This window comes from Hakea prostrata, chromosome 4 (genome assembly GCF_041222555.1).
Source record: "Hakea prostrata isolate BN-2017 chromosome 4, UWA_Hpros_2, whole genome shotgun sequence".
NCBI classification, from domain to species: Eukaryota; Viridiplantae; Streptophyta; class Magnoliopsida; order Proteales; family Proteaceae; genus Hakea; species Hakea prostrata.
The window spans coordinates 17,197,591-17,218,058 of record NC_142603.1 but is presented as its reverse complement, the minus strand read 5'-3'; the positions used below and the strand labels follow the sequence as shown (position 1 = coordinate 17,218,058).

Here is a 20,468-nt window from a genome sequence, read left to right as displayed (position 1 = left end):
CCCTTTGAATATGTCAATTATGTCAATACCACATGTGGGACCCATAGTGGATTCCTTGTTTTTGCTCCTCACTTGCTTTTGATATCCTTGTATAAAAATATTATCAGCTCTCACCAATGTAAGATTGTTTGGCTGGTTAGACATAGTGTGACTTCAATGCTACGCATTTATGTGCAGCATGTGAAGCCGACAGTCAAGATCGAAATCTCGACCGAGATCTCGATCTCAACCATTGGCTTCACAGTGCTGCACAGTTAATGCGCCACACTGAAGCTCGACCCGGTTAGACTCACTTCCAAATGAAGGGATCGTGGTTCAAGTATGCAAAGTCGCGTATTCCAAAAAAAATATTATCGGCTCTCAAAAGATTATTCCATTAAAAAAGTTACTTGCATTGGATGAAAGAGTTAACATTGAACCAGAAGAATTAAACGATGCAACTGAAAAACAACAAATGCGTTCTAGCTAGTAGCTGATTAGGAACAACCAATAGAAATATCAAATTGTTTTATGGAATTCCAAGATTGAGGAGGTAAAAACACAAGATATGAATTGCAACCACTGAAGCCAGCTTCCTTTGCCAATGCCTCGTAGTCCTTCTCTGTCCTCTCCTTTCCTCCAGTGTGTTGAGCCATCATGAGCAAATCCGCTCGAAAAGCCGCTCTAGACAACAAATCAGTTTCAGGCACAGGTGAAAGGAGAGTCTCCACAACCACCACCTTTCCATCTTCTGGTAGTGCTTCATAGCATTTCTTCAATAAACTCACACAGTGCTCATCTCCCCAGTTATGAAGTATCATCTTCAAAGTTTCAAGAAACAACAATTAGATAAAGGAAATAAAAATAGTGAACCTAAATGATTCTCATTTTAATGTTTAAGTCATGAACTGGGGATACTCACCTTCAACAAGATGATGTAGCCTTTTGGAACTCCCAGAAACATATCTCCTGCAAGATGCTCCACCCCTGAAACAAAAGTTGTAAACCTATCACAGTCAATATATAGAACTTGAAATATTGACCCAAAAAAAAAATAGAACTTGAAATAGAAAGATAGAAGCTGATGTTGATCAATTATTATGTGTGAGTATGGTGTTCTAACACCCCAAAATATTCAAGGTGGCGCATGGCTATTATCAACTCATGTAGTAAGGTGTTGGGTTACATCCAACAACGAGCACAACTATCATGCTTAGTTGCCACCATTGAGTCCTTAGACAGATCGCCAATGATAGGCCAGAGAAAGGTAAAGATGATGTCAAGTTATCATGGCCCTCATCCCTTGGGTGACACACGTTGACAAACGGTGGCAATCCCACTAGGGCAAGCTAACTCCAAAACTCCATCCGAAAATCCAAGAAAATAAAACACAAATAAAGGAATCTAACATCATTCAATATGAACACCAACATTTGTCTAAGAACACCAAAGATATCTTTCCAGTAAATCTAGAACAATACCATTATAAGAAGGAGCAGTAGCTATCACATGTGGCAAATCAAAGTTAATGCCCTTAATCTTAGAGTACTTGGAAGTGATTAAATCAATATTTTCTCCTAGTCCACCACCCACATCAACCACCACATTTGCCTTCTCAAACCCATCATAAATTTCAAGTATTTCCTTCATCAATGTGATGGAGAGGTTAACCATTGTTTTGTTGAAAACTTCATTAAACCTTGGATCCATTCCAAGGTACTCATAGATTGGCATTCCATGGGCCCTGTTGAATGGAATACCTCCTTCAAGAACTGCATCTTTCAAGTGGTACCTGCATCTTTCAGGTCAAGATATTAATAAAAAGCCATGAGAAGAAAATAAAAAAGGAAAACAAATTAAGTAGAGTTGTATCAACTCGCCAGCTATCCATGCAGGCCTTGTGATGAAGCATGAGGAGCAAAGGAGATAATGAAACTCCATCTTGGTTTGGAATCAAGTATTTGGAAACAGGAGCTAAACCATAGATCCTTTGAACTCGATCATCTTCAGTAGTGATCTGAGAACAAGTGAGTATGGAATAGCTGGCCAAGAGACGCAACATACGATCAAGCATTTCAGGGGCATCTGGGTTTTTTGTAGGGAGCTGAGCAGCAAGCTCTACAGCTGAAAGCTGTTTTCCTGGGCCAGCTTTATCTAGGATCTCCAGCAAATTGAGCTCAATGGCAGCTTTCAACACCATTTGAACTATGGAACCAGTTGCTAGTTCTGATGCTAAAAAGATTTCATCCATGGCTGCGAACTGCTGGATCCAGAGAAGCGCAAGCCTTGGGCAATATGGCAATGAATAGAAGTTGTAGACGAGACTTGAATGGCTTTAAGTTCTGAACACCCTATTTATAGTGGATCGAAACAAGTTTCCATCATTTTCTATCTTAAGATGTACTAATGAAATCTACTCATTCTCTTTGACATCATCGCCAAAGGGTGATCACCTTTGGTACTGGAGGAAGATGATTCAATATAAAACTTTATATTATGGCAAAGACTATTTTACATTTCAAAGAAATTGCATCAGCAATCCAAAATAGAGGCAATCTACTTTCCCCGTTTGTAAAATACATAGGTCATATTCTATCAGAATGATAGAATGATTAATTATATTATGGCAAAGACTATTATACCTTTTAAAGAAATCTTGTTCTCATGTAATGATGTGACAAGTGATTGTCGCTAGTGATTATGTTGAAAAAAAAAATTTTAAAAACTTTTTAAAATACAGCCATTGATTTAAGGGTGTCAATTGTGTATTAAAATCGTTTAACCACACGAAACCGCGCTATCTAAAACTGCATCATATTGCACCATTCAAAATTTGGTGCAGTACGTATTGAAACCGAATTTCTTCACTACTGTTCCGGTTTCAGGTACTCATACTGTCGGTATGTATCGAAACCGTAGCGGATTGGTACCGTACCAAATTAAAGGATATAAATAAAATTTTACAATTAAAACACTTTCCCTTTATCCTATCTCTAATTCTCTGTTTCATTTTTGTTTTTTTCATTTCGTCCTTCATTGTTCACCCCTCTTCTTTGATTTACTTGTTTTGTCTATATTAATTAGATTTGTTTGTTTTGTCTCTATTAATATTTAATTATATCGATTGTTTGATAACAATTTCTTTAGAATCTTAATGAACTAATAAAAGTGGTATAGATTCATTTGTACCAAAATTGTATTGTGTTAGATACAATGTTTAAACCGTTTTTCCGCATCGATTTAATACAGAAATCGTACTGAACCATTTTTACAAATACCGAAACCGTATCATTCTGTATTAATTTGGCACAGTACAGTTCTAATTTTCGATATTCAAAGTTGGTACCATAGCAAAACCATACCAATTGACACTCTTACATTGCTTGTGAAATCACTCCAAATTATTAAAAGATATCAATTTTTTAAACTAAAATCATGTAATGATGTGACAATTGATTGTCGCTAGTGATTATATTGAAAGTTTATTTTCTAAAATACAGTCATTGATGTTGTCAAGTTACTCGAGATTATTAAAAAATAAAAAAAAAATTTACTCGAGATTATTAAAGAAATAATTTTTTAAACTTAAGTCATGAGGTGACAAGTAATTGTATAGAAAAATTTTAAAATGTGTAAAGAAAGTGATAGGAACTTTTCCCAAATTGAAAGTCATCTTTGTTAATTAAACTTTTCTAGTTTAAATGACCCGATAAAACCTTCATCCTAAGAGTAGGATGCACATCCTTTATTTCCTAGTAGGATTCTTAACGTATTTGCTAGGATTGAAGTTATCCGTTTTTCAAAGCACATCTTTCTCTCTTAAGGGAATTCTGGATCTTTTATCAGAGATTGATTTAATGGGTTGCTTTCTTTGAGATAAACCTATGAAGCCTACTGTCGTCTGAAGCATGGTAACCTTAAGAACTCCCCCCCCCCCCATCCCCCAAAAAAAAAAAAATCCTAGTCTACCTCATAAATGAATAGGGGCAAAAGAATATTAGGGAAGCACAATCATCTACCAGTGAAAATGAATGATCACAACTCTAATAAACCTAGAAGACATTGAACACAAAGGTTTGAGTGAATTAGGGGAATTTGGCTATATTGCCTTAAACAAGAGTGACAAAACCTACATTTACTTGGCTATCAATGGTAGGATTGTTAAAACCCTACTAGCAGAGTTGGGATCCATATGTCTTTGACTCCCTTACCATTTCAATCCTACCAACAACAATGACAATGTTAATAAATATCATCCCAACTAAACGAAGTCAGTTACATGAATTCTTGTTTTTCAATCAACTCTATTTAAAGTCATACGTACTAGATATAATGTTTTTTTTTTTTTTGGTAAACATACTAGACATGATGTCTACACCATGTATATTCTTTTTCATGACTTCTAAGGTTATCTAAAGTCTGCCCCTAAATTCTTTATTTTAGACCAGATAAAACCTTCATTTGAGTAGCAGAGTAGGATACACATCCTTTATTTCCCATTATTGTATGCTTGCCTCAACCATATGCTAAATGGTGAACATACTAGATTGACATATTGAGTATATCGTGAACATAGCCATAGGGCATGCAAAACTAGCAATTGGGAAGTCAAATCCCAGCCGGTATAAGGGAAGAACCAACTACCAACAACCATTTTTATTTAAAAAGATTTACTTCTGAGGTGCCTCCTGGTGAAGAGTAGGTGCAACACTGGGCCGGGCTTTTGCAATCCCAAACCCAGCCCTATATGTTCTAATCTGAGCTCATTCCTGCCCTGACCCTAGTTCAAGGCCAAGGATTATTGTCCTTGGCCCTAAGCCCTACAGGGCCAAGCCAAGCCCATTCCCGCCCTAATCGGCCCTAATTGGGCCAGGTTGGGATGGGTTGGCCCTGATTGGCTCTAATTGGCCCTGACCCTAATTAGCCCTGTCCCTAGCCCTGATTAGCCCTAATTGGCCATGTCTCTTACCCTAATTGGTCCTGACCCTGATTAGCCCTAATTGGCCCTATCCCTAGCCTTGATTGGCCCTGATTAGCTCTGATTGGCCCTGACCCTAATTAGCCTTGTCTCTGGCCTGATTGACCCTATCTTAGCCCAAGCCTTAATTGGTCCTATCCTTGGATCTAAAATATCAAATGTAAATTCATAAAAAATTATATAATAATAATAAAAATAAAAGTATCATAAATAAACTAAAAATAAAATTCATAGAAATATAAGATGATTCAAACTCATACAAAATGATAAAATAATCAATAAATTGATAATGTTGCTTTAAACATAAATAAATTCATACTTCATAATTCTATATTGATCTCTAAAACTCTCACATTACTTTGATGATGGAAATTGAAAACCTCTCCCGTTATTTTGGTGATGGAAATTGAAAATCCCTCCCATTGATATCCTTATTCAACAAAAAAAAAAAAATCTTATTCAAAACTTTGTTAATAAGTAAATCAACGATAATTTAGTATTGATATTTTTTTCGTAGTTAAAGAAAAGGGATAATTACTATTGCCCCCCTTTACTTTGATTTTATTACTACTGTATCCCCTGTACTTTTCAAAATTACAAATCCAACCTTTAACTTTGTCTATAATTTCTATTGCCCCCTTACCATTAAGTTCCATTAGTTTTCTGATGATGTGGCATCTTTATATTTTCTCAAAAACCCCAAAATACCCTTATATTTATCTCTTTATTTATTTACCCTTTTGTCAAGTTACAGTAGTACCCTTAATTAATTGTGGAGAAAAAAGTAACTATAATCCGTTTTATTCTAAAAAAGAAACCACTAAATAAAGAAAAAATGATTGAATGATAACTCAAATAAAAACCAAGGAAGAAGGAAAATCGAATTCAACTCAAATTGGAAACTGGAATATCACCTAAAATATTTTCAAAATAAATGAAGTTTAGTGAAGTGGGAAACCAAATTTGATTTGGATTTTGCTCATTTTTTTAATTAAAAATAAATGAAGTTTAGTGAAGGCGGGAAACCAAATCGGATTTGGATTTTGCCTATTTCTTTAATTCAAAATAAATGAAGTTTAGTTAAGGTGGGAAACCAAATTGGATTTGGATTTTGTCCATTTCATTAATTCAAAATAAATGAAGTTTAGGGTAAAATTGACATTTAATTTGGTTTTTATAAATGGGGTATCATTGTCTTTTGATTTCTTAATTTTAATGAAGGGTAAATTAGACATTACATATTCAAATTTAACGGCTACTTAACACCGTTACAAGGAAGGGGGCAACAGTAATTTCATAAAGAACAGGGTTTTATTAGTAATAAAATCAAAGTACAAGGGGGCAACAGTAATTATCCCTAAAGAAAATTATATTTTAGTTACAAACATAGCTATTTGTCCTTAATATATTTTTTCCCTCCTTCTTCTGAAATATCACATCGGAGGCAAAAGAAAGATGTCAATATTCATGATGAGAAGTTGGGGTCTAGATTTGTTAGATGTTAATTCTCTATATACTAGCTTTTATTATTTATAATATATTATCTCGCCTTAGTCCAAAAAAAAAAAAGCAATGATTTTTTGGAACTAAAAATGACTTAGTTTGAAAAATAAAAATTATGTTAAAAATAATATAAAAAGTGACTCATTGTCTAATATGATCAAAATGACTGAAGGTCAAAGTCGAGACTTATAGTTATATCCAAGGAACTTAATTTCAGCGAAATGAAATTTGCGTGTGTCGGTAGTCAGCGAACCGAAAGGGTGGGCGAAATGAGATGGGTTGAACATTGCCGGAAAATCGATGATTTTCCGGCAAATCAGCAAAAAATTCGCCGGAAAACCGTAGGAGAAGAAGAAGAAGAAAGAAAAAAAGAGAGGCTCGGTCCTTGCATCACTCATGAGCACCAAACTTGCCAAAACAACAACGGCTTCGATAAATGTTTCTCTTTCATGGAGATCAACATCAAACCAGGGAAATCATTGAAGGAATTACACCGTCGTTCGTTATGCTCGCCAGGTCAGTGGTCATCGGAAGTGAGCATCTACTGGAGATCCTTGCTCTGATATTATCAGTGCTCTCTTCCAGTCTTCCTTCCCATTCTCGGTGAAATTGCAGAGTTGGAGCAGAGGTAAAACTCCTCCGCCATTCTGTAGCTTTTTAGGAAAATTTTAATGTTTTATTATCAAGCAAAAAACAAAGCTTTAAATGTAATGGGACCCATTGTCCCATCACTTTCTCTTTATATTTGGTAATCCAACCCATCACTTTCTCTTGCATACCACGTGAACTCAAAATTTCATTTGATGGTGTGACCTTTTGTTGATTGAAATGAAATATTGGAATTTGGAAGAGATCGAAATTTCAACGAATAATTCGCGATATTTTGCCAGTTTGCCCGGTTCGCCGGGTAGTGAACCCGGCGAACTTTCGTTCCTTGGTTATATCAATGTTAATGTAAAGATGGTAAAAATCTAATACATGATCAAGGTCAAATTAACATTAAGACTAGAGCCAAAATTAAGGTTAGGATAGGGCCAAAATCAAGTGGATGCTTACTACATTGGTAATGAATATATAATTTATTTTTATTAATTTTTTACAAAACATGTTCATGTTTTTAAAATTTGGCATGTGTCAAATATTCACCCATGTGGATTATAATTAATTTATCTCCATATGGGTGGAGGGTCTAGACTCAAATCAGGACCAAAATCAAGGCCAAGATTAGGGCCAATATTAGGGCCTGGATCAATGTCAGAATCAGGGCCAAAATCAGAGTCAGAATCAAGGCCAAAATCAGGGCCAAAATCAAGGCCAAAATCAGGGCCAAAATCAGGGCCAAGATCAGGGTCAAAACTAGGGCTAGAATCAGGGCCAAAATCAGAGGGTTAGGTTGCGCACTTAGTTGTAGAGGTTAGGTTGAAGAGAAAATGGTGTTAGGGTTGTCACTGACGCCCCTCCAATACTGGAAGAGTTCTATACGGTTCTTTTCCTTTCCCCGCCCCACTTTCCCCTATCTGTTCTAAATGATTGTTCTCTTGTCGTAGGTTATAATGGCGGAGGAGAGTGGGGGTTACTTGCAAGTTAGGTTGTGTAGGCTATGATGATGGATGTTGGTCACCGCAGTTGGAGGAGGACGACGATTCGGTAGTGGATGATGTTTGTTGAAGGTTGTTACCATATGGTCACTAGAGTCAAAGTTGGAGGAGGAAGTGTAATCAATTTGAAGAAGCTTCTTCGTGAAGACATGATAAAATGGAGGGAAAGTAATCTATGGGCAACTAGGTCTTTTTACACTAGAAGGGGTATATGAGTCATATGAACAACAAACCTTAACCATCAAAGCTTTGACTGTTAAGGGTGGGTAACTTGCAATTATTCAAAATGATGAAACTAGCCGTGCAATTAGCCCACTTAAGTGGGCCTGGGCAATCACAAATTATAGGCCCACTTAAGTGGAAACCCTGCAAAAAACTCTACTTATTAACATGAAACTTGCAAAAACCATTCATAACCAAGTTCATTTAGAAGATTACGTATGAGCCCAAAAATATCATTTTAGAAGATTACGTATGAGCTCAATATATCAAAAGCTATAATCATACATCTAAAGTTATCAACAGAAATGATGATGGATTGTTTGTAACACCTTGTCTTGAGAAAAAGTAATAGAGAAAAGGAGGAAAAAAGATGAACATACAACATCATTGATGTGGGAATGTGGGATTTGTGGGAATATATTTAGATATTTAGGGTTAGGGATATTCAATTTTTATACTAATTTAAATAATTTTAATTAAATTAAACTAACACAAGGTCGGGTTTGGCTAGGCCAACCGAAGGCTAAACCTGAACCTAACACGACACTATCAAGTTGATTAATTTGTGACCCAAGCTTGCCCTTCGGGTTGATTAATTTAAATGGGCCAAGTTCAGAGAACGTTTGGGCGGATTTGAGTCAACATGGTTTCATTGACACCCCCAGATTAAAATAAGTTGGACCATATTTGAAAGAAAAAAATAACACATAAATGGTTTCATGTCAACTCCCATAAATATTGTCCAAAAATGATTCCTGATAGGGGTTTCTAAACTTCTTGTGTAATCAAAATTCTTATGGACAATAAAATATTGGTGATTCCATAAGACAAGAAATTTTGAAGATATCTCACTATCTCAGTACTATAGTGTTTGTTGAAAACTTGGCAAAGATCTACATCTTATAAATATGATGTCATGAATTAAAATTTTCTTTTACAAAGAAAGAATTAAAATTTTCTTAGGATAAGGTTTTTTCCATGGTATATATGAAGCCTTTTTTTGCATGATGATTGAAATCTTGTAATTCTTCTATTTTTAGACTAGCCGTTCACCTGTTTTTTCTGGGTTCTGGGGTTTCGCTCTGTTCCACTTTCTCTGACCTTTTCTAGTATTTGGTTTCATCTAATGCTTCTGAAGAACCAAGGCTGACTATCTGTTTTTAGCCCCATCACCATTACATAAAAAATAAACAAATAAAAAAAATAAAAGAGCTGGCTCTCTATTGTTCTCTTATTTCCATATTCATCTAATTCTTGTCCTATCCATGTTTTCTTCCTTATGGATCCCCTAATTTTTAATAAACCAGGTTTAAAATGTGTCCTACCTAGTCTTCATGGTTTTTTTTTACAATTTACCCTTTCACTCTTTTGTGAGTATTATTTGCCATGACAATATGGAAGGTTTTCCACCAGCTAGCAAGTCCAATATTTTCTATGGATATCGTAAAATTTTAAGTTCTCTACCGGGGTGAGTTTTTAGAATGTAATATTAGTTTTTTCAATTCCCACAAAAACTTTTGCCTACACAATTTACTATCAAAGAAACAACCCACGGAATCGGGATCGTCTACCCTCAAGGATATAAAATAATACTATTCAAATGTCTTCTCCATCACACATTTGGAAGGGGACTTTTGCTTCTGAACACTAACAAAATTAATACTTCCTAAATATATAGTGGTAGAGTTCTAGTCATGATTGGATTACTTATTTAAACATTGTTTAGAATATGATTGTCAAAGAGTTATTTGTAGGTTATCTTTTTCTTCTTCTTCTTCTTCTTTTCTTTCTTTCTTCTTTTTTCTTTTTCTTTTTCTTTTTCTTTTTCTTCTTCTTCTTCTTCTTTTTTTTTTTTTTTTGGTATTGTATTGTATTGTTGAATGGTACTTGAAAAAGAACCTTACCGAATATATGGTTCATCGAGATATGATCTCTGAAAATTTCCTTCAAAAAAATTTATGGTAAATTATGAGAAAAATAGAATACAACAATGAATAAAATTAAATTATCATCATGCAAAAGAGTGTTGGAGATTATCCTCCTACGTATTAATACATTTAATTTTTTTAGGGACAAATTTATTTGATTGGATGAATTTTATCAAAATAAAGTTCAATGGTTACGACAATTTAACCCTAATGCATCAGATGTGGAGTGTCTTAGCTTGATGTATATGGAATACTAGGAATGCAGCAATCTTTAGAGGGATTGATGTCTCCATAATTCATATAATGACTACTTTCTCTTATCTATGTATAAATATACAATCTCATATTATGGAATTTCAAAAAGTTCATGGAAAACCTTATCCAATGCCTAATCATATTATTTCTGAAGAACTTGTTCTTTTTCAAATTTTTGTTAATGGATCATAGGATAATACTTTACACAAAAGAGCTAGAGGGTGCATCATGTGGGACTATAATGATGGTTTTGTAGCGGTTCAAAGCAGATGTGGACATAGTGCTTCAGCAACTTTAGTTGAACTTGAATCCATTAGAGATGGCATTATTCTGGGCTCCTCTTTAGGAGCGGTTGATTTGTATATTCATTCAGACTGTTTACCTGTTGTTAGTGCTCTCCAAGGTCTTCAATCATCTTTAGATTTGTATATTCATTCGGACTATTTACCTATTGTTAGTGCTCTCCAAGGTCTTCAATCATCTTTAGATTTGATTTGTCTCAGTTTAGTTGTAAATATTTTGAAATGCTGTTCATTTTTTCCTAGGGTTTCTTTTAGTTATATTCCTAGACTTGATAATGGCTTTGCTGATTTCCTTGCTAAGGGTGCTCACAAGTTATCTCTGGATAGATCCTGGTAGGGTATACCACCTTTGTTTATTGTGGATTCCTCTTGGATGGATAGGTCTTTTGACCTAAACTCTTTTATTTAATATAATCGTCATTTCTTTTGTTTTGGCCAAAATAAAAAGAATAAAATGAGCCGGCTGAAGAAGTTATGAATGTATGTTACATAGAGAAGTAAATCTAGTCGCAGCAACATGATTGGTTTTTATTAGCTACAAAAAGTTGATTACTTCATCGGCTACCAATAGCCCTTTCGAAAAGGGAAGAGATAGGATATGGAAATCATAAAAACAATCCAAATTCCAAAAAGATAAATTTTCAAAGTTAAGGTTTTCATCTTTTTTGGGTAAGTTCAAAGCTAAGTTTATGACGAAATAGAGAGAGAAATAGAAAATAATTACTTAGAAAATTAAGCCATAATCAGACTTAAGTCTCAATGTTATAAATAATTTTTTTTAAGTGTATGTATGACATCTTTATTAGTAAATTTAGATGCTTTGAGGGAAAGTACTGTCTTTAGAAGATTAATATCTTCATAGTTTATCATTGAAGTATTAAAAAGGAATTTGAAACACAAATAATATATCATTATGTCATTATTAAAATGTATAAACACGTTAAGTCATTCATTTGTACTTGGAGTTTTGGAAAAAATGTTTGTTTGGATAGTCCATGCACTTTATTTTTTTTTGTGGTTGTCAACTCCGGTTTCCAAGGCTTTGCCTTGACTAATCCGGTGTTCGATCCGGGTCGCACACCTGACTGTGGTGGGTGAGTCTCCTAGCGGAGATTTTTGGGCACCCACAAGATTTTGATACCGTAACCTTGCTTAAGCGACCAAGCTACTTATCACTTGGACCAACCCTCTTTGGTGCCCATGCACTTTAGCTCTTGAGTTTGTGGGTTAGAAAACTATTTATGCTCAATTTATATAATTTTTTATTTAATTCAATTACCATAGGGTCAGACATGGTTAAACCAGATCCTTACTTGACCTTGCTAGGCCAATTAATTTGTAACCCAAACCACCCTTTGAATCAAGCTAGATTTGAAGTCGGATTTGCTTGAGAGTTAAGACCCACAAGGTTTTATTAATCATACACCAATTTTCATGCAAGTCCCTAAAACCGTTGGCTTGGCCCTTTGAATATGTCAATTATGTCAATAGCACATGTGGGACCCATAGTGGATTGCGTGTTTTTGCTCCTCACTTGCTTTTGATATCCTTGTATAAAAATATTATCAGCTCTCACCAATGTAAGGTTGTTTGGTTGGTTAGACATAGTGTGACTTCGATGCTACGCATTTATGCGCAGCATGTGAAGCCGACAGTCAAGATCGAAATCTCGACCGAGATTTCGATCTCAATCATTGGTTTCACGGTGCTGCGCATTTAATGCGCAACGCTGAAGCTCGACCGGTTAGACACACTTCCAAATGAAGGGGTCGTGGTTCAAGTATGCTAAGTCGCGTATTCCAAAAAAAATATTATCGGCTCTCAAAAGATTATTCCATTAAAAAAGTTACTTGCATTGGATGAAAGAGTTAACATTGAACCAGAAGAATTAAACGATGCAACTGAAAAACAACAAATGTGTTCTAGCTAGTAGCTGATTAGGAACAACCAATAGAAATATCAAATTGTTTTATGGAATTCCAAGATTGAGGAGGTAGAAACACGAGATATGAATTTGCAACCACTGAAGCCAGCTTCCTTTGCCAATGCCTCATAGTCCTTCTCTGACCTCTCCTTTCCTCCAGTGTGTTGAGCCATCATGAGCAAATCCGCTCGAAAAGCCGCTCTAGTCAACATATCAGTTCCAGGCACAGGTGAAAGGAGAGTCTCCACAACCACCACCTTTCCATCTTCTGGTAGTGCTTCATAGCATTTCTTCAATAAACTTACACAGTGCTCATCTCCCCAGTTATGAAGTATCATCTTCAAAGTTTCAAGAAACAACAATTAGATAAAGGAAATAAAAAGAGTGAACCTATCTCATTTTAATGTTTAAGTCATGAACTGGGGATACTCACCTTCAACATGATGATGTAGCCTTTTGGAACTCCCAGAAACATATCTCCTGCAACATGCTCCACCCCTGAAACAAAGATGTAAACCTATCACAGTCAATAGAACTTGAAATAGCAAGATAGAAGCTGATGTTGATCAATTATTATGTGTTGAGTATGGTGTTCTAACACCCCAAAATATTCAAGGTGGTGCATGGCTATTTTCAACTCATGTAATAAGGTGTTGGGTTATATCCAACAACGAGCACAACTCTCATGCTTAGTTGCCACCATTGAGTCCCTAGACAGATTGCTAATGATAGGGCGCCAGAGAAAGGTAAAGATAATGTCAAGTCATCATGCCTCTCATCCCTCGGGCGGCACACGTGGACAAACGGTGGCAATCCCACTAGGGCAAACTAACTCCAAAACTCCATCCGAAAATCCAAGAAAGTAATAAAACACAAATAAAGGAATCTAACATCATTCAATATGAACACCAACATTTGTCTAAGAACATCAAAGATATCTTCTTAGTAAATCTAGAACAATACCATTATAAGCAGGAGCAACAGCTATCACATGTGGCAAATCAAAGTTAATGCCCTTAATCTTAGAGTACTTGGAAGTGATTAAATCAATATTTTCTCCTAGTCCACCACCCACATCAACCACCGCATTTGCCTTCTCAAACCCATCATAAATTTCAAGTATTCCCTTCATCAATGTGATGGAGAGGTTAACCATTGTTTTGTTGAAAACTTCATTAAACCTTGGATCCATTCCAAGGTACTCATAGATTTGCATTCCATGGGCCCTGTTGAATGGAGTACCTCCTTCAAGAACTGCATCTTTCAAGTGGTACCTGCATCTTTCAGGTCAAGATATTAATAAGAAGCCATGAGAAGAAAATAAAAAAGGAAAACAATTCAAGAAGAGTTGTATCAACTCGCCAGCTATCCATGTAGGCCTTGTGATGAACCATGAGGAGCAAAGGAGATAATGAAATTCCATCTTGGTTTGGAGTCAAGTATTCGGAAACAGGAGCTAAACCATAGATCCTATGAACTCGATCATCTTCAGTAGTGATCTGAGAACAAGTGAGTATGGAATAGCTGGCCAAGAGACGCAGCATTCGATCAAGCATTTCAGGGGCATCTGGGTTTTTTGTAGGGAGCTGAGCAGCAAGCTCTACAGCTGAAAGCTGTTTTCCTGGGCCAGCTTTATCTAGGATCTCCAGCAAATTGAGCTCAATGGCAGCTTTCAACACCATTTGAACTATGGAACCAGTTGCTAGTTCTGATGCTAAAAAGATTTCATCCATGGCTGAGAACTGCTGGATCCAGAGAAGCGCAAGCCTTGGGCAATATGGCAATGAAAAGAAGTTGTAGACGAGACTTGCATGGCTTTAAGTTCTGAACACCTTATTTATAGTGGATCGAAACAAGTTTCCATCATTTTCTATCTTAAGATGTACTAATGAAATCTACTCATTCTCTTTGATATCATCGCCAAAGGGTGATCACCTTTGGTACTGGAGGAAGATGATTCAATATAAAACTTCATCTGAAATCAGAAAAGCACAGATCAACCGCTGGTGGAGGAAAATGATATCATATAAAACTTCATCTGAAATAAAGAAAAAGTCGCTTGATCTGCTCCACCTTTGGTACTGGAGGAAGATGATTCAATATAAAACTTCCATCTTAAATAAACAAAAAGTCTCTTGATCAGCTCCACCATTAAGGAACCTCTTGATACGACTTTAAATGGTGTATAAAAATCTCCAAGAGGGACAACTAGCTGGTTCATTGGCTTAAGTCAGTCCCAATTAATAAATAAATAAATAAAAATTGCATCAGCAATCCAAAATAGAGGCAATCTACTTTCCGCTTGTAAAACTACAGAGGTCCTATTCTATCAGAATGATTAGTTATATTATCGCAAAGACTATTATACCTTTAATAAATCTTATTCTCATGTAATGATGTGACAAGTGATTATCGCTAGTGATTATGTTGAAAATTTATTTTTTAAAAACTTTTTAAAATACAACCATTGATTTAAGGGTGTCAATTGCGTATCAAAACCATTTAACCACACCGAACCGCGCCGTCTAAAACCGCATCATACTGCACCATTCAAAATTTGGTGCAGTACGTATTGAAACCCAATTTCTTTAGTCCTATTCGGTTTCAGGTACTCATATTGTCGGTATGTATCGAAACCGTACCGAATTGGTACCGTACCAAATTAAAGGATATAATGTAATTTTACAATTAAAACACTTTACCTTTATCCTATCCCTAATTCTCTGTTTCATTTTTTCATTTCGTCATTCATTGTTCACCTCTCTTCTTAGATTTACTTGTTTTGTCTATATTAATTAGATTTGTTTGCTTTGTCTTTGTTATTATTAAATTATATCGATTGTTTGATCACAATTTCATTAGAATCTTAATAAACTAATAAAAGTGGTATAGATTCATTTGTACCAAAATTGTATTGCGTTAGATACAATGTTTAAACCGTTTTTCCACATCGATTTAATACAGAAACCGTACTGAACCATTTTTACAAATATCGAAACCGTACCATACTGTATCAATTTGGCACGGTCAGGTTCTGATTTTCGATATTCAAAGTTGTTACCATAGCGAAACCATACCAATTGACACTCTTACATTGCTTGTGAAATCAATGTGAAATCACTAGAAATTATTAAAATATATCAATTTTTTAAACTAAAATCATGTAATGATGTGACAATTGATTGTCACTAGTGATTATATTGAAAGTTTATTTTTTAAAATACAGTCATTGATGTTGTCAAGTTACTCGAGATTATTGGTTCCAAAAAAAAATTTTACTCGAGTTTATAAAAAAAATTAATTTTTTAAACTTAAGTCATGATGTGACAAGTAATTGTATATAAAATTTTTAAAATGAGTAAAGAAAGTGGTAGGAACTTTTCCCAAATTGAAAGTCATCTTTGTTAATTAAACTTTTCTAGTTTAAATGACCCGATAAAACCTTCATCCTAGGAGTAGGATACACATCCTTTATTTCCTAGTAGGATTCTTAATGTATTTGCTAGGATTGAAGTTATCTGTTTTTCAAAGCATATCTTTCTCTCTTAAGGGAATTCTGGATCTTTTATCAAAGATTGATTTTTGCCTAAGTATCTTAGGACTTTAGCACGGGGAGTTCCCTTAGGATATTGCCCTGCTCTTTCTTTCTCGAGCAGGGGGAGTTCCATTAGGATACTGTCCCGCTCTCTTCTTGAGCAAGGGAAGTTCCCTTAGGATACTGCCTTGCTTTTTTCTCGAGCAATGGGAGTTCCATTAGGATAATGCCCTGCTCTTTTCTTGAGCAAGGGAAGTTCCCTTAGGATTACGGCCTGCTTTTTTCTCGAGTCTTACTCTTTTGTGAAGCCTAATTTCATAGGTCTTACTCTTCTGTGAAGCCTAATTTCATAGGTCTTACTCATTTTGATGCCTAATTTCTTAGGTCTTACTCAAGAAGCCCGAAGACTTTAATGGGTCTTACTCATTTGTGAAGCCCATTTTCTTCCCAATGTTGGTTGAGCAAATTTATTGATCTAGTCGACTCATAGGTTTCTAGTATAGTAGTCTCTTAGACTTGTATATCTAGACCTCTTTCGTCGAGTATGGCTACTTCTATGCTTTTCCGTATTTTCGTACCTAAAGAACTTAGGGTTTTTTCGTGCCTAAGGAACTTAGGTCTTTTTCGTGCCTAAGGAACTTAGGGCTTTTAGTGCCTAAGGAACTTAGGGCTTTTTCATGCCTAAGGAACTTAGGGTTTTTTTCTGCCTAAGGAACTTAGGGCTTCCTTAGGGCTTTTTCGTGCCTAAGGAACTTAGGGCTTTTTTCTGCCTAAGGAACTTAGGGCTTTTTCGTGCCTAAGGAACTCAGGGCTTTTAATGCCTAAGGAACTTAGGGCTTTTTTCTGTCTAAGGAACTTAGGGCTTTTTCGTGCCTAAGGAACTTAGGGCTTTTCGTGCCTAAGGAACTTAGGGCTTTTTTCTGCCTAAGGAACTTAGGGCTTTTCGTGCCTAAGGAACTTAGGGCTTTTTTCTGTCTAAGGAACTTAGGGCTTTTTCGTGCCTAAGGAACTTAGGGCTTTTTTAAAGTTGTCTCTTCCCTACTCCCCCGAGCATTATAGGTCGACTTTTCATCGAGCTATTATGCTTAATCCAGCTGAGAACTTTTGCTTGTATGATCCACTATATATCGAGCTTCGATACTTGTAATTTTGATGAGATTATTTTCTCCGCGAGCTCAGAGGCTTTGAAAATGTTGTATATAAGACTTTTGTTGTAGAAGCTAAACACATTGGTGCTACTGAATTACAGTGCAAGCTGACTTAAGAGTAATATTGCTTGATATTCCACATTCAACTCTAGGTTGTATATGGCGAATAATTCTGCCTCAAAACCACAATCATTCATGATTCGAGGAGTCTGGGAGGAAAATCTGGAGTTAGAGTTCGTGATGTAATTGCTTGGTATCAACTCATCTCTATTTCAATTGAATCTTATATTCTGCCTTATATTCCGCCGTTTCTTTGATATAGGAATCCATAAACACCATGCTGAAGTAAATTAAGCCAGAACTTCAACTATTGATCTGACCTTGCCCCTTTGTCTTGAATGGACTAAAGGGAGAATCTTCAGCGAAATCCATAGAGAAAAATAGATGCCATATTTTTTTTTTGGGGGAATGGGGAGGCCCCACAATTGTTGTTTTGCCACTTTAATATACCATCACCGTGTTCTAGGTGTGAGTTTGTGAGTTGAGGAAGCCCAAAAAGATATAAGCTGATGATTTGAGCAATAGAAGAATCTTTGCGAGCGATATCGATACGCAACAAAAGGGAATAAAGCCTCTTCAAATTCTGAATCATTTCTTCTTGAAGCAAAGCCTCATAGCTAAAGCGTTTGAATGGATTTTCTCTCTGCTAAGCTTTGAAAAGCATGGTGGGCTACAATGAGATTAATAATAGCCCCATACCAATTTGGTGAAGTTTGATAGGACTGGATTGCCATTTTTATTATTCAACATCGCTGCAGATTTTGTAGGCTATATATAAGAGGAGCCGATCTTGGCATTAGATAATCTTCAGATGTTGTTCTTCAACATCCTTAATTGTGCAAAAAGATATGCTATTGAACAGAGGAACTATTAGAGAGAACTGCTTCCGATTTGTTGCGAATAAGAGGTTGCTCCTCTATGAGTATAGGGGTGGTGACACCTATGGTGACAGCTCCTTGATATCAATCAGGTTGGCATGTATGTTGAGTAGAATCAATGGTTCAGGTAGTTACTAAGCATCTAGAAAGATAGCTTTGTAACAGAAAGAAGCAACTCCGGCTTCACCCAAAGTAGGCTGGAACCTTCGACCAAGTAAAAACTCCTTCAAATCATTTTTAACCCTGGCTGCAAGTCTTCAAGGCTATATAAAATATCAGCACCTGGTTATAGGCCGCATCTCCGTTCTCAGATCTGCGACAATTGTAGTTCCGAACCAGCATCTGTGTGTTGCTCAACCGACCATCTCGTTCTTTGTCAGGGCTGCGATTGGGACGCCCATGGCAGCTACTCTGCTTCTCACAATCGTAGTCCGCTCGAAGGATACTCTAGCTGCCCATCCCCTATGGAGCTCGCAACCATCTGGGGTTTCGATCTCAAACGGCGATAAGAGAACTTTGCAACCACCGGATAACTCAATGGGGTTCTCCGATTGGTCTTCTGTGGATTTGATTGGCTCAGTTGATCCTTCTTCGGCTCATAAATCAAAATCAGATGCAACTATTACTCTTCAGGAATTGGTGGTGCTCAATTACAAATCTAATAATCCCTGCGGCGACGTGTTCGCGCCTCTAGAGAAACTTGGTAGTGCTTCTGCGCAAGAAGAAAGTGTACGATACCTTGATTTGCATATAGAAACTGAGCATGTTTAATGGCATCAACATAGCGGAAAAAAAGGAGAGCAATTGGTTAGTTTTGAAATGGGAGCAGTTGGAAAAAAACCCTAGCAAGTAGCTCTGAAGAAACCAAACGCTACCGCTGCGGAGGCTCTCCACCTCCACCCCCACTGCTCCTGCACCTCCTCTCTCTCCCTCTCATCTGCCTCTCTATTAATCCTCTGGTTTTAGTTTTCCACCCCTGCTCTGCTCCATCGTCTCCTATTTCCCTCTTTCAGCCTTTCTATTAGCTAGCTTTCTCTCCGCTCGCTTTCTCCACCTCCACCTCTATTCTGCCCCCTCGCCTCCCTCTCTCTCTCTCTCTATCTCTCCGCCTCTTTTCCAGTGAAGTTCCGGTTTAGGAAGAAAAAAAAAACCTCTCAGTTTTCTCATTCTCTCCGTCTCGCTCTCTGTTTTCTCTTTCTCCCGTTTTTTATTTTTTTATTTTTTCAAATCGGTGGAAGATTCAGCGCCTCTTCTCCAGTGAAGTTCCGGTTTAGGGAAAAAAAAAAAAAAAAACCTCTCAGTTTTCTCATTCTCTCCGTCTAGCTCTCTGTTTTCTCTTTCTCCTTTTTTTTTTTTTTTCCAAATCGGTGGAAGGTTCAGATTGTTAGAGAAAGGCAAAAAAAAAATCAAATAGATGCAAGATCTGGTAGTGCATTTTGCAAGTCTGAAGGTTTTACGCCGGAGCTGGAAGTATCTCTCGTGGATCTGGAAGCTTTGTTGCTATAAGAGTCTTGTGTTTCTAGTAGCCGTCGGTGTGTCTTCATCGTGGCTGTTGTTTCCGCCCTTGTGGCGTGGTATCTCTCCGCCCTTGAGGCGTGTTATCTCTCCGCCCTTGTGGCGTGTTATCTCTCCACCCTTGTGGCGTGTATTTCCGCCCTTGTGGCGTGTCTGTCTTCGCCTTTGTGATGTGACGCCTCTTTGGGCATTTATGATGGAGGATACATATGTCGTATTCCTTGTGCTTAATTGTTGTTGTAGTTGTTACAACCATTATTCTAGGGGCTTGGGCTCGACCCATTCCTTAGCCAGGATGACCTTGTCTATTGCATGTATGACATTTGGTCAATTTATTCTCTTGGTTCGGATCGAACCTTGTGTTCTCGTGTATTTATCTTTTGTATTTTTTCTTTTCTTTGATGTATCTATATTTCCTTTCAAGTTCATGAATAAAATTTTTCAGTCTCCTACCAAGAAAAAAAAAAAAATAATGACATCAACATAGCCATCATTAATTGTCTTTTGTCAAGAGAAAGTCAGCAGATCACTTTATTATGGATGCTTTTAAGACAAAAAGACAAAATAAAGAATCCTCATAATGAATTTCAATCAATCACGTTATTGTGACTTTGTGAGTGTGTGACTTGCTTGTCAAGAAAGA

The 20,468-nt window shown here is 36.5% G+C and overlaps 1 protein-coding gene and 1 pseudogene across 2 annotated transcripts; both read right to left on the bottom strand.

The window, feature by feature from the left end:
• Nucleotides 1-360: 360 nt before the first annotated feature.
• On the bottom strand, nucleotides 361-2,269 carry LOC149018256 (caffeic acid 3-O-methyltransferase-like; annotated as a pseudogene). Its single transcript, XR_016173172.1, has 4 exons — nucleotides 1,860-2,269; nucleotides 1,461-1,771; nucleotides 902-966; nucleotides 361-800 (listed from the first exon to the last, which is right to left on the bottom strand). The product of XR_016173172.1 is annotated as a caffeic acid 3-O-methyltransferase-like (transcript).
• A 10,315-nt stretch (nucleotides 2,270-12,584) lies between these two features.
• LOC149018255 (caffeic acid 3-O-methyltransferase-like) lies at nucleotides 12,585-14,747 on the bottom strand. The gene is made up of 4 exons (XM_089154321.1): nucleotides 14,052-14,747; nucleotides 13,653-13,963; nucleotides 13,123-13,187; nucleotides 12,585-13,027 (listed from the first exon to the last, which is right to left on the bottom strand). The coding sequence occupies exons 1-4, from the start codon at nucleotides 14,420-14,422 to the stop codon at nucleotides 12,725-12,727; spliced, it is 1,050 nt and encodes a 349-aa protein (XP_089010447.1). The 5' UTR covers nucleotides 14,423-14,747; the 3' UTR covers nucleotides 12,585-12,724.
• Nucleotides 14,748-20,468: the final 5,721 nt, after the last annotated feature.